Source organism: Carcharodon carcharias, chromosome 7 (assembly GCF_017639515.1).
Source record: "Carcharodon carcharias isolate sCarCar2 chromosome 7, sCarCar2.pri, whole genome shotgun sequence".
Lineage (NCBI taxonomy): Eukaryota > Metazoa > Chordata > Chondrichthyes > Lamniformes > Lamnidae > Carcharodon > Carcharodon carcharias.
In genome coordinates this window covers 5,940,895-5,956,990 of record NC_054473.1, presented here as the reverse complement: position 1 = coordinate 5,956,990, position 16,096 = coordinate 5,940,895, and the positions used below count along the sequence as shown (strand labels likewise).

The window sequence follows — 16,096 nt, the reverse complement described above, 5'->3', positions numbered from 1 at the left end:
GACTGCTATTCCCTACAATATACTCAGGAACTGCTATTCCCTATAATATACACAGGGGCTGCTTTTCCCTATAATATACACAGGGCCTGCTATTCCCTATAATACACACAGGAACTGCTGTTCTCTATAATATACACAGGGATGGCTATTCCCTATAATACACACAGGAAATGCTATGCCCTATAATATACACCGGGGCTGCTATTCCCTTTATTTTACACAGGGACTGCTATTCTCCATAATATACACAGGGACTGCTATTCTCTATAATATACACAGGGACTGCTATTCTCCATAATATACACAGGGCCTGCTACTCTCTATAATATACTCAGGGGCTGCTATTCCCTATAATATACTCAGGAACTGCTGTTCTCTATAATATACACAGGGACTGCTGTTCTCTATAATATACACAGGGACTGCTATTCCCTATAATATACTCAGGGCCTGTTATTCCCTCTAATATACACAGGGACTGCTATTCTCTATAATACACACAGGAACTGCTATTCCCAATTATATACACAGGGACTGCTATTCCCTATGATATACTCAGGAACTGCTGTTCTCTATAATATACACAGGTACTGCTGTTCTCTACAATATACACAGGGACTGCTATTCCCTGTAATATACTCAGGAACTGCTATTCACTATAATATACACAGGAACTACTATTCTCTATAATATACTCAGGTACTACTATTCTCTATAATATACTCAGGAACTGCTATTCCCTATAATACACACAGGGGCTGCTTTTCCCTATAATATACACAGGAACTGCTATTCCCTATAATACACACAGGAACTGCTGTTCTCTATAATATACAGAGGGATGGCTATTCCCTATAATACACACAGGAACTACTATTCCCTATAATATACACAGGGGCTGCGATTCCCTATAATATACACAGGGGCTGTTATTCCCTATAGTATACACAGGGACTGCTATTCTCTATAATATACACACGGACTGCTATTCTCCATAATATACACAGGGCCTGCTATTCCCTATAATATACTCAGGGGCTGCTATTCCCTATAATATACTCAGGAACTGCTGTTCTCTATAATATACACAGGGACTGCTGTTCTCTATAATATACACAGGGACTGCTATTCCCTATAATATACTCAGGGCCTGTTATTCCCTCTAATATACACAGGGACTGCTATTCTCTATAATACACACAGGAACTGCTATTCCCAATTATATACACAGGGACTGCTATTCCCTATAATAAACTCAGGAACTGCTGTTCTCTATAATATACACAGGTACTGCTGTTCTCTACAATATACACAGGGACTGCTATTCCCTATAATATACTCAGGAACTGCTATTCACTATAATATACACAGGAACTACTATTCTCTATAATATACTCAGGTACTACTATTCTCTATAATATACTCAGGAACTGCTATTCCCTATAATATACACAGGGGCTGCTTTTCCCTATAATATACACAGGGACTGCTGTTCTCTATAATATACACAGGGACTGCTATTCCCTATAATATACTCAGGGACTGTAATTCCCTCTAATATACACAGGGACTGCTATTCTCTATAATACACACAGGAACTGCTGTTCTCTATAATATACGGAGGGATGGCTATTCCCTATAATACACACAGGAACTGCTATTCCCTATAATATACACAGGGGCTGCGATTCCCTATAATATACACAGGGGCTGCTATTCCCTATAGTATACACAGGGACTGCTATTCTCCATAATATACACAGGGACTGCTATTCTCTATAATATACACTGGGACTGCTATTCTCTATAATATACACAGGGCCTGAAATTCTCTATAATATACTCAGGGGCTGCTATTCCCTATAATATACACAGGGACTGCTATTCTCTATAATATACACAGGGGCTGCTATTCCCTATAATATACTCAGTGGCTGCTATTCTCTATAATACACACAGGAACTGCTATTCCCAATAATATACACAGGGTCTGCTATTCCCTATAGTATACTAAGGAACTGCTGTTCTCTATAATATACACAGGGACTGCTATTCCCTATAACATACTCAGGGACTGTTATTTCCTATAATATACTCAGGGGCTGGTATTCTCTATAATACACACAGGAACTGCTATTCCCAATAATATACACAGGGTCTGCTATTCCCTATAATATACTCAGGAACTGCTGTTCTCTATAATATACACAGGGACTGCTGTTCTCTATAATATACACAGGGACTGCTATTCCCTATAATATACTCAGGAACTGCTATTCCCTATAATATACACAGAAACTACTATTCTCTATAATATACTCAGGTACTACTATTCTCTATAATATACTCAGGAACTGCTATTCCGTATAATATACACAGGGGCTGCTTTTCCCTATAATATACACAGGGCCTGCTATTCCCTATAATACACACAGGAACTGCTGTTCTCTATAATATACACAGGGATGGCTATTCCCTATAATACACACAGGAACTGCTATGCCCTATAATATACACCGGGGCTGCTATTCCCTATAGTATACACAGGGACTGCTATTCTCTATAATATACACACGGACTGCTATTCTCCATAATATACACAGGGCCTGCTATTCCCTATAATATACTCAGGGGCTGCTATTCCCTATAATATACTCAGGAACTGCTGTTCTCTATAATATACACAGGGACTGCTGTTCTCTATAATATACACAGGGACTGCTATTCCCTATAATATACTCAGGGCCTGTTATTCCCTCTAATATACACAGGGACTGCTATTCTCTATAATACACACAGGAACTGCTATTCCCAATTATATACACAGGGACTGCTATTCCCTATAATAAACTCAGGAACTGCTGTTCTCTATAATATACACAGGTACTGCTGTTCTCTACAATATACACAGGGACTGCTATTCCCTATAATATACTCAGGAACTGCTATTCACTATAATATACACAGGAACTACTATTCTCTATAATATACTCAGGTACTACTATTCTCTATAATATACTCAGGAACTGCTATTCCCTATAATATACACAGGGGCTGCTTTTCCCTATAATATACACAGGGACTGCTGTTCTCTATAATATACACAGGGACTGCTATTCCCTATAATATACTCAGGGACTGTAATTCCCTCTAATATACACAGGGACTGCTATTCTCTATAATACACACAGGAACTGCTGTTCTCTATAATATACGGAGGGATGGCTATTCCCTATAATACACACAGGAACTGCTATTCCCTATAATATACACAGGGGCTGCGATTCCCTATAATATACACAGGGGCTGCTATTCCCTATAGTATACACAGGGACTGCTATTCTCCATAATATACACAGGGACTGCTATTCTCTATAATATACACTGGGACTGCTATTCTCTATAATATACACAGGGCCTGAAATTCTCTATAATATACTCAGGGGCTGCTATTCCCTATAATATACACAGGAACTACTATTCTCTATAATGTACTCAGGAACTACTATTCTCTATAACATACTCAAGGAACTGCTATTCCCTATAATATACACAGGGGCTGCTATTCACTATAATATACACAGGGACTGCTATTCTCTATAATATACACAGGGACTGCTATTGCCTATAATATACACAGGGACTGCTATTCTCTATAATATACTCAGGGGCTGCTATTCCCAATTATATACACAGGGACTGCTAATCCCTATAATTCGCACAGCACCTGCTATTCTCGATATTACACACAGGAACTGCTATTCCTTATAATATACACAGGGACTGCCATTCCCTATAATATACTCAGGAACTGCTATTCCCTATAATATACACAGGAACTACTATTCTCTATAATATACTCAGGTACTACTATTCTCTATAATTTACTCAGGAACTGCTATTCCCTATAATAAACACAGGGGCTGCTTTTCCCTATAATATACACAGGGACTGCTATTCCCTATAATACACACAGGAACTGCTGTTCTCTATAATATACACAGGGATGGCTATTCCCTATAATACACACAGGAACTGCTATGCCCTATAATATACACAGGGGCTGCTATTCCCTATAGTATACACAGGGACTGCTATTCTCCATAATATACACAGGGACTGCTATTCTCTATAATATACACAGGGACTGCTATTCTCTATAATATACATAGGGCCTGCTATTCTCTATAATATACTCAGGGGCTGCTATTCCCTATAATATACTCAGGAACTGCTGTTCTCTATAATATACACAGGGACTGCTGTTCTCTATAATATACACAGGGACTGCTATTCCCTATTATATACTCAGGGACTGTTATTCCCTCTAATATACACAGGGACTGCTATTCTCTATAATACACACAGGAACTGCTATTCCCAATTATATACACAGGGACTGCTATTCCCTATAATACACACAGGAACTGCTGTTCTCTATAATACACACAGGAACTGCTATTCCCTATAAAATACACAGGGACTGCCATTCCCTATAATATACTCAGGAACTGCTGTTCTCTATAATATACACAGGGACTGTTATTCTCTATAATATACACAGGGGCTGCTATTCCCTATAATATACTCAGTGGCTGCTATTCTCTATAATACACACAGGAACTGCTATTCCCAATAATATACACAGGGTCTGCTATTCCCTATAGTATACTAAGGAACTGCTGTTCTCTATAATATACACAGGGACTGCTATTCCCTATAACATACTCAGGGACTGTTATTTCCTATAATATACTCAGGGGCTGGTATTCTCTATAATACACACAGGAACTGCTATTCCCAATAATATACACAGGGTCTGCTATTCCCTATAATATACTCAGGAACTGCTGTTCTCTATAATATACACAGGGACTGCTGTTCTCTATAATATACACAGGGACTGCTATTCCCTATAATATACTCAGGAACTGCTATTCCCTATAATATACACAGAAACTACTATTCTCTATAATATACTCAGGTACTACTATTCTCTATAATATACTCAGGAACTGCTATTCCGTATAATATACACAGGGGCTGCTTTTCCCTATAATATACACAGGGCCTGCTATTCCCTATAATACACACAGGAACTGCTGTTCTCTATAATATACACAGGGATGGCTATTCCCTATAATACACACAGGAACTGCTATGCCCTATAATATACACCGGGGCTGCTATTCCCTATAGTATACACAGGGACTGCTATTCTCCATAATATACACAGGGACTGCTATTCTCTATAATATACACAGGGACTGCTATTCTCTATAATATACACAGGGCCTGCTATTCTCTATAATATACTCAGGGGCTGCTATTCCCTATAATATACTCAGGAATTGCTGTTCTCTATAATATACACAGGGACTGCTGTTCTCTATAATATACACAGGGACTGCTATTCCTTATAATATACTCAGGGCCTGTTATTCCCTCTAATATACACAGGGACTGCTATTCTCTATAATACACACAGGAACTGCTATTCCCAATTATATACACAGGGACTGCTATTCCCTATAATATACTCAGGAACTGCTGTTATCTATAATATACACAGGTACTGCTGTTCTCTATAGTATACACAGGGACTGCTATTCCCTATAATATACTCAGGAACTGCTATTCCCTATAATATACACAGGAACTACTATTCTCTATAATATACTCAGGTACTACTATTCTCTATAATATACTCAGGAACTGCTATTCCCTATAATATACACAGGGGCTGCTTTTCCCTATAATATACACAGGGACTGCTATTCCCTATAATACACACAGGAAGTGCTGTTCTCTATAATATACAGCGGGATGGCTATTCCCTGTAATACACACAGGAACTGCTATTCCCTATAATATACACAGGGGCTGCGATTCCCTATAATATACACCGGGGCTGCTATTCCCTATAGTATACACAGGGACTGCTATTCTCCATAATATACACAGGGACTGCTATTCTCTATAATATACACAGGGACTGCTATTCTCTATAATATACACAGGGCCTGCTATTCTCTATAATATACTCAGGGGCTGCTATTCCCTATAATATACTCAGGAATTGCTGTTCTCTATAATATACACAGGGACTGCTGTTCTCTATAATATACACAGGGACTGCTATTCCCTATAATATACTCAGGGCCTGTTATTCCCTCTAATATACACAGGGACTGCTATTCTCTATAATACACACAGGAACTGCTATTCCCAATTATATACACAGGGACTGCTATTCCCTATAATATACTCAGGAACTGCTGTTCTCTATAATATACACAGGTACTGCTGTTCTCTATAGTATACACAGGGACTGCTATTCCCTATAATATACTCAGGAACTGCTATTCCCTATAATATACACAGGAACTACTATTCTCTATAATATACTCAGGTACTACTATTCTCTACAATATACTCAGGAACTGCTATTCCCTATAATATACACAGGGGCTGCTTTTCCCTATAATATACACAGGGACTGCTATTCCCTATAATACACACAGGAAGTGCTGTTCTCTATAATATACAGCGGGATGGCTATTCCCTGTAATACACACAGGAACTGCTATTCCCTATAATATACACAGGGGCTGCGATTCCCTATAATATACACAGGGGCTGCTATTCCCTATAGTATACACAGGGACTACTATTCTCCATAATATACACAGGGACTGCTATTCTCTATAATATACACTGGGACTGCTATTCTCTATAATATACACAGGGCCTGAAATTCTCTATAATATACTCAGGGGCTGCTATTCCCTATAATATACACAGGGACTGCTATTCTCTATTATATACTCAGGAACTGCTATTCCCTATAATATACACAGGAACTACTATTCTCTATAATATACTCAGGAACTACTATTCTCTATAATATACTCAGGAACTGCTATTCCCTATAATATACACAGGGGCTGCTATTCACTATAATATACACAGGGACTGCTATTCTCTATAATATACACAGGGACTGCTATTCCCTATGATATACACAGGGACTTCTATTCTCTATAATATACTCAGGGGCTGCTATTCCCTATAACATACACAGGGACTGCTAATCCCTATAATATGCACAGCAACTGCTCTTCTCGATATTACACACAGGAACTGCTATTCCCTATAATATACACAGGGACTGCCATTCCCTAGAATATACACAGGAACTGCTGTTCTCTATAATATACACAGGGGGTGCTATTCCCTATAATATACACAGTGGGTGCTATTCCCTATAATATACACAGGGACTTCTGTTCTCTATAATACACACAGGAACTGCTGTTCTCTATAATACACACAGGAACTGCTATTCCCTATAAAATACACAGGGACTGCCATTCCCTATAAGATACTCAGGAACTGCTGTTCTCTATAATATACACAGGGACTGTTATTCTCTATAATATACACAGGGGCTGCTATTCCCTATAATATACTCAGTGGCTGCTATTCTCTATAATACACACAGGAACTGCTATTCCCAATAATATACACAAGGTCTGCTATTCTCCATAATATACACAGGGACTGCTATTCTCTATATTATACACAGGGACTGCTATTCTCTATAATATACAGAGGGCCTGCTATTCTCTATAATATACTCAGGGGCTGCTATTCCCTATAATAGACACAGGGACTGCTATTCCCTATAATATACTCAGGAACTGCTATTCCCTATAATATACACAGGAACTACTATTCTCTATAATATACTCAGGAACTACTATTCTCTATAATATACTCAGGAACTGCTATTCCCTATAATATACACAGGGGCTGCTATTCACTATAATATACACAGGGACTGCTATTCTCTATAATATACACAGGGACTGCTATTCCCTATAATATACACAGGGACTGCTATTCTCTATAATATACTCAGGGGCTGCTATTCCCTATAATATACACAGGGACTGCTAATCCCTATAATACACACAGCAACTGCTCTTCTCGATATTACACACAGGAACTGCTATTCCCTATAATATACACAGGGTCTGCCATTCCCTTGAATATACTCAGGAACTGCTGTTCTCTATAATATACACAGGGGGTGCTATTCCCTATAATATACACAGTGGGTGCTATTCCCTATAATATACACAGGGACTGCTGTTCTCTATAATACACACAGGAACTGCTGTTCTCTATAATACACACAGGGGGTGTTATTCCCTATAAAATACTCAGGGACTGCCATTCCCTATAATATACTCAGGAACTGCCGTTCTCTATAATATACACAGGGACTGTTATTCTCTATAATATACACAGGGGCTGCTATTCTCTATAATACACACAGGAACTTCTATTCCCAATAATATACACAGGGTCTGCTATTCCCTATAGTATACTCAGGAACTGCTGTTCTCTATAATATACACAGGGACTGCTCTTCTCTATAATATACACAGGGACTGCTATTCCCTATAATATACTCAGGGCCAGTTATTCCCTCTAATATACATAGGGACTGCTATTCTCTATAATACACTCAGGAACTGCTATTCCCAATTATATACACAGGGACTGCTATTCCCTATAATATACTCGGCAACTGCTGTTCTCTATAATATACACAGGGACTGCTGTTCTCTATAATATACACAGGGACTGCTATTCCCTATAACATACTCAGGGACTGTTATTTCCTATAATATACTCAGTGGCTGGTATTCTCTATAATACTCACAGGAACTGCTATTCCCAATAATATACACAGGGTCTGCTATTCCCTATAATATACTCAGGAACTGCTGTTCTCTATAATATACACAGGGACTGCTGTTCTCTATAATATACACAGGGACTGCTATTCCCTATAATATACTCAGGGACTGTTATTCCCTCTAATTTCACACAGAGACTGCTATTCTCTATAATACACACAAGAACTGCTATTCCCAATTATATACACAGGGACTGCTATTCCCTATAATATACTCAGGAACTGCTGTTCTCTATAATATACACAGGGACTGCTGTTCTCTATAATATACTCAGGGACTGTTATTTCCTATAATATACTCAGGGGCTGGTATTCTCTATAATACACACAGGAACTGCTATTCCCAATAATATGCACAGGGTCTTTTATTCCCTATAATATTCTCAGGAACTGCTGTTCTCTATAATATACACAGGGACTGCTTTTCTTTATAATATACACAGGGACTGCTATTCCCTATAATATACACAGGGGCTGCTATTCTCTATAATATTCACAGGGGCTGCTATTCTCTATAATATACACAGGGACTGCTATTCTCTATAATATGCACAAGGACTGCTATTCTCTATAATATACTCAGGATCTGCTATTCTCTATAATATACTCAGGTACTGTTATCCCCTAAATTATACACAGAGGCTGCTATTCTCTATAATATACACAGGGACTGCTATTCCCTACAATATACTCAGGAACTGCTATTTTCTATAACATACTCAGGTACTGCTATTCCCTGTAATATACACAGGGACTGCTATTCTCTATAATATACACAGGGGCTGCTATTCCCTATAATATACTCAGGATCTGCTATTCTCTATAATATACTCAGGAACTGCTATTCTCTATAATATACACAGGGACTGCTATTCTCTATAATATACTCAGGGTCTGCTATTCTCTATAATATACTCAGGAACTGCTATTCTCTATAATATACACAGGGGCTGCTATTCTCTATAACATACACAGGGACTGCTATTTTCTATAATATACACAGGGGCTGCTATTCCCTATAATATACATAGGGGCTGCTATTCCCTACAATATACACAGGGGCTGCTATTCTCTATAATATTCACAGTGGCTGCTATTCTCTATAATATACACAGGGACTGCTATTCTCTATAATATACACAAGGACTGCTATTCTCTATAACATACTCAGGATCTGCTATTCTCTATAATATACTCAGGTACTGCTATTCCCTGTAATATACTCAGGTACTGCTATTCCCTGTAATATACACAGGGACTGCTATTCTCTATAATATATACAGGGGCTGCTATTCCCTATAATATATTCAGGTTCTGCTATTCTCTACAATATACTCAGGAACTGCTATTCTCTATAATATACACAGGGGCTGCTATTCTCTATAATATACACTGTGACTGCTATTCTCTATAATATACACAAGGACTGCTATTCTCTATAATATACTCAGGATCTGCTATTCTCTATAACATACACAGGGACTGCTATTTTCTATAATATACACAGGTACTGTTATTCCCTAAATTATACACAGAGGCTGCTATTCTCTATAATATACAAAGGGACTGCTATTCCCTACAATATACTCAGGAACTGCTATTTTCTATAATATACTCAGGTACTGCTATTCCCTGTAATATACACAGGGACTGCTATTCTCTATAATATACACAGGGGCTGCTATTCCCTATAATATACTCAGGATCTGCTATTCTCTATAATATACTCAGGAACTGCTATTCTCTATAATATACACAGGGACTGCTATTCTCTATAATATACTCAGGGTCTGCTATTCTCTATAATATACTCAGGAACTGCTATTCTCTATAATATACACAGGGGCTGCTATTCTCTATAACATACACAGGGACTGCTATTTTCTATAATATACACAGGGGCTGATATTCCCTATAATATACACAGGGGCTGCTATTCCCTATAATATACACAGGGGCTGCTATTCTCTACAATTTACACAGGGGCTTCTATTCCCTATGATATACACAGAGGCTGCTATTCTCTATAATATACACAGGGACTGCTATTCTCTATAATATACTCAGGAACTGCTATTCTCTGTAATATACTCAGGTACTGCTATTCCCTGTAATATACACAGGGACTGCTATTCTCTATAATATATACAGGGGCTGCTATTCCCTATAATATATTCAGGATCTGCTATTCTCTATAATATACTCAGGAACTGCTATTCTCTATAATATACTCAGGTACAGCTATTCCCTGTAATATACTCAGGTACTGCTATTCCCTGTAATATACACAGGGACTGCTATTCTCTATAATATATACAGGGGCTGCTATTCCCTATAATATATTCAGGTTCTGCTATTCTCTACAATATACTCAGGAACTGCTATTCTCTATAATATACACAGGGGCTGCTATTCTCTATAATATACACTGTGACTGCTATTCTCTATAATATACACAAGGACTGCTATTCTCTATAATATACTCAGGATCTGCTATTCTCTATAATATACTCAGGTACTGCTATTCCCTATATTATACACAGAGGCTGCTATTCCCTGTAATATACACTGGGACTGCTATTCTCTATAATATACACTGGGGCTCTTATTCCATATAATATACTCAGGATCTGCTATTCTCTATAATATACTCAGGAACTGCTATTCTCTATAATATGCACAGGGACTGCTATTCTCTATAATATACTCAGGGTCTGCTATTCTCTATAATATACTCAGGAACTGCTATTCTCTATAATATACACAGGGGCTGCTATTCTCTATAACATACACATGGACTGCTATTCTCTATAATATACACAGGGGCTGCTATTCCCTATAATATACACAGGGGCTGCTATTCCCTATAATATACACAGGGGCTGCTATTCTCTACAATTTACACAGGGGCTGCTATTCCCTATGATATACACAGAGGCTTCTATTCCCTATAATATACACAGGGACTGCTATTCTCTATAATATACTCAGGAACTGCTATTCTCTATAATATACTCAGTTACTGCTATTCCCTGTAATATACACAGGTACTGCTATTCTCTATAATATATACAGGGGCTGCTATTCCCTATAATATATTCAGGATGTGCTATTCTCTATAATATACTCAGGAACTGCTATTCTCTACAATATACTCAGGTACTGCTATTCCCTGTAATATACTCAGGATCTGCTATTCTCTACAATATACTCAGAAACTGCTATTCTCTATAATATACACAGGGGCTGCTATTCTCTATAATATACACAGGGACTGCTATTCTCTACAATATACACAGGGGTTGCTATTCCCTATGATATACACAGATGCTACTATTCTCTATAATATACACAGGGACTGCTATTCCTTATAATATACTCAGGAACTGCTATTCTCTATGATATGCTCAGGTATTGCTATTCCCCGTAATATACACAGGGACTGCTATTCTCTATAATATACACAGGGGCTGCTATTCCCTATAATATACTCAGGATCTGCTATTCTCTATAATATACTCAGGAACTGCTATTCTCTATAATATACTCAGGTACTACTATTCCCTGTAATATACAGAGGGACTACTATTCTCTATAATATACACAGGGGCTGCTATTCCCTATAATATACTCAGGCTCTGCTATTCCCTATAATATACTGAGGATCTGCTATTCTCTATAATATACTCAGGAACTGCTTTTCTCTATAATATACACAGGGACTGCTATTCTCTATAATATACACAGGATCTGCTATTCTCTATAATATACTCAGGGGCTGCTATTCCCTATAATATACACAGGGACTGCTATTCCCTATAATATCCTCAGGAGCTGCTATTCTCTATAATATACACAGGGGCTGCTATTCTCTGTAATATACACAGGGGCTGCTATTCTCTATAATTTACACAGGGGCTGCTATTCTCTATAATATACACAGGGGCTGCTATTCCCTTTAATATACACAGGAACTGCTATTCCCTATAATATACACAGGGGCTGCTATTCTCTATAATATACACAGGGGCTGCTATTCCCTATAATATCCTCAGGAGCTGCTATTCTCTATAATATACACAGGGACTGCTATTCTCTATAATATACACAGGGGCTGCTATTCTCTATAATTTACACAGGGGCTGCTATTCTCTATAATATACACAGGGGCTGCTATTCCCTATAATATACACAGGAACTGCTATTCCCTATAATATACACAGGGACTGCTATTCTCTATAATATACACAGGGGCTGCTATTCCCTATAATATACACAGGGGCTGCTATTCCCTATAATATACACAGGGACTGCTATTCTCTATAATATACTCAGGAACTGCTATTCTCTATAATATACTCAGGTACTGCTATTCCCTGTAATATAAACAGGTACTGCTATTCCCTATAATATATACAGGGGCTGCTATTCCCTATAATATATTCAGGATCTGCTATTCTCTATAATATACTCAGGAACTGCTATTCTCTATAATATACTCAGGTACTGCTATTCCCTGTAATATACTCAGGATCTGCTATTCTCTACAATATACTCAGAAACTGCTATTCTCTATCATTTACACAGGGGCTGCTATTCTCTATAATATACACAGGGACTGCTATTCCTTATAATATACTCAGGAACTGCTATTCTCTATAATATGCTCAGGTATTGCTATTCCCTGTAATATACACAGGGACTGCTATTCTCTATAATATACACAGGGGCTGCTATTCCCTATAATATACTCAGGATCTGCTATTCTCGATAATATACTCAGGAACTGCTATTCTCTATAATATACTCAGGTACTGCTATTCCCTGTAATATACAGAGGGACTACTATTCTCTATAATATACACAGGGGCTGCTATTCCCTATAATATACTCAGGCTCTGCTATTCCCTATAATATACTGAGGATCTGCTATTCTCTATAACATACTCAGGAACTGCTTTTCTCTATAATATACACAGGGGCTGCTATTCTCTATAATATACACAGGATCTGCTATTCTCTATAATATACTCAGGGGCTGCTATTCCCTATAATATACACAGGGACTGCTATTCCCTATAATATCCTCAGGAGCTGCTATTCTCTATAATATACACAGGGGCTGCTATTCTCTGTAATATACACAGGGGCTGCTATTCTCTATAATTTACACAGGGGCTGCTATTCTCTATAATATACACAGGGGCTGCTATTCCCTATATTATACACAGGAACTGCTATTCCCTATAATATACACAGGGGCTGCTATTCCCTATAATATACAGAGGAACTGCTATTCCCTATAATATACACAGGGACTGCTATTCCCTATAATATACAGAGGAACTGCTATTCCCTATAATATACACAGGGACTGCTATTGTCTATAATATACACAGGTACTGCTATTCTCTATAATATACACAGGGGCTTCTATTCCCTATAATATACACAGGGGCTGCTATTCTCTATAATATACACAGGGGCTGCTATTCCCTATAATATACACAGGGCCTGCTATTCTCTATAATATCCTCAGGAGCTGCTGTTCTCTATAATATACAAAGGGGCTGCTATTGTCTATATTATACACAGGGACTGCTATTCTCTATAATTTTCACAGGGACTGCTATTCTATATAATATACACAGGGACTGCTATTCTCTATTATATACTCAGGGACTGCTATTCTCTATAATATACTCAGAAACTGCTATTCTGTATAAATGTACACAGAGACTTTTATGCCCTGTAATATACATGGGGACTGCTCTTCTCCACAATATACACAGGGGTTGCTATTCACTATAATGTACACAGGAGATTCTATTCTCTAAAATATACACAGTGGCTGCTATTCTCTATACTATACACAGGGGTGGCTATTCTCTGTAATATACACAGGAGCTGTTATTCTCTATAATATACACAGAGGCTGCTATTGTCTATGATAGCTTTAGAGAGGGTACAGATAAAGATATGTGAGAATGGTTGCAGGGATGAGGGAATTCAGTTACGGGAGAGAGTGAATTTTCTTGGCTTTGGATTCCGTTGAAATTTCTTGCCTTGAATTTTCAGGTTGTTGGGTCTCAAGCTCGAATTCTGTATTCAGACCAGAAAGGACGAGTGAGGATAGCTGTTGCAATAAACCGAGCAATTGCTGCAGGCAAGATCAAGGTAACAACAACAACAACTTGTATTTATATAGCACCTTTACTGCAATCAAACATTCCACAGGGGCATTATAAAGCAATATTTGACACTGAGCCACAACGGGGATATTCGGGCAGATGCCAAAAGCTTGGTCAAAAAGTTAGGTTTTAAGGAACATATATGACGAGGCGGAGAGGTTCAGGAAGGGAATTTCAAAGTTTGGGGTCCAGGCAGCTGAAGGCACGGCCGACAATAATGGGCCAATTAAAATCAGGGATACTCAAGAGGCTGGAATTAGAGGATTGCAGAGATCTTGGAGAGTTGTAGAGCAGGAGGAAATTATAGAGATAGGGAGGGACGAGGCTATGGAGGAATTTGAAAACAAGGATTCGAATTTTAAAATCAAGACGTTGCTTAACCAGATCAGCTTTATCCTAAGGGTCAGCTTGATACGCCATTCCATGCACTTTTTCTGAGTACGGAGAGACGGTGGAGCACTGGTAAAATCACTGGCCTAGTGATTCAGGTGACCAGGCTAATGTGCTGAGAACAAGGATTAATCCCACCACAGCTGTTGCTGGAATTTAAATACAATTAACAAATCTGGAATTGAAAAGCTAGCCTCAGTGATGGTGACCATGAATCGATTGTTGCAAAAACTTATCTGGTTCACCAATGTTCTTTAGGGAAGGAAATCTGCCATCTTTGCCTGGTCTGGCCTACGTGTGACTCCAGAACCACAGCAATGTGGTTGACTCTTAACTGCCCCTCTGAAAGGGCCTAACAAGCCATTCAGTTCAAGGGCAATTATGGATGGGCAATGAATGCTAGCCTTTCCAGTGATGCTCACATCCCAGGAAAGAATAAAAAAGGGGTGGTAGCTCCTTTCCCTGTACATGGATCAAGTTCTGCATCAAGGGATAGATTGTATGACAACGTGGACCCAAGGCAGCAGAACTTGCTAACCACTTCCAGCGGAGTGTTATTTAGCATAATCAGGGACAGAGATATAACATTTTGTCCCATGACCACAGTTTTCTTGACACTTATAATTAGGGAGAACAAGTTACAAGCATGAGAGAGAGTGTCCATGAGTCTCTGTAGCTGAGTTTCCAAGTGGGTTACTAGCACAGCTTCGTTAGGGTAGAGGAGTTCTCAGAACCGGACACAATG

At 38.3% G+C, this 16,096-nt stretch overlaps 1 protein-coding gene across 1 annotated transcript in view; it reads left to right on the top strand.

Moving 5' to 3' along the window:
• The window catches only part of uroc1 (urocanate hydratase 1), a 226,309-nt gene that overhangs the window by 183,900 nt on the left and 26,313 nt on the right, over positions 1–16,096 (top strand). The window contains exon 16 of the mRNA XM_041191845.1: positions 14,849–14,947. Within this exon, the coding sequence (XP_041047779.1) occupies positions 14,849–14,947 (99 nt within the window). The remainder of the gene's footprint in view (positions 1–14,848; positions 14,948–16,096) is intronic.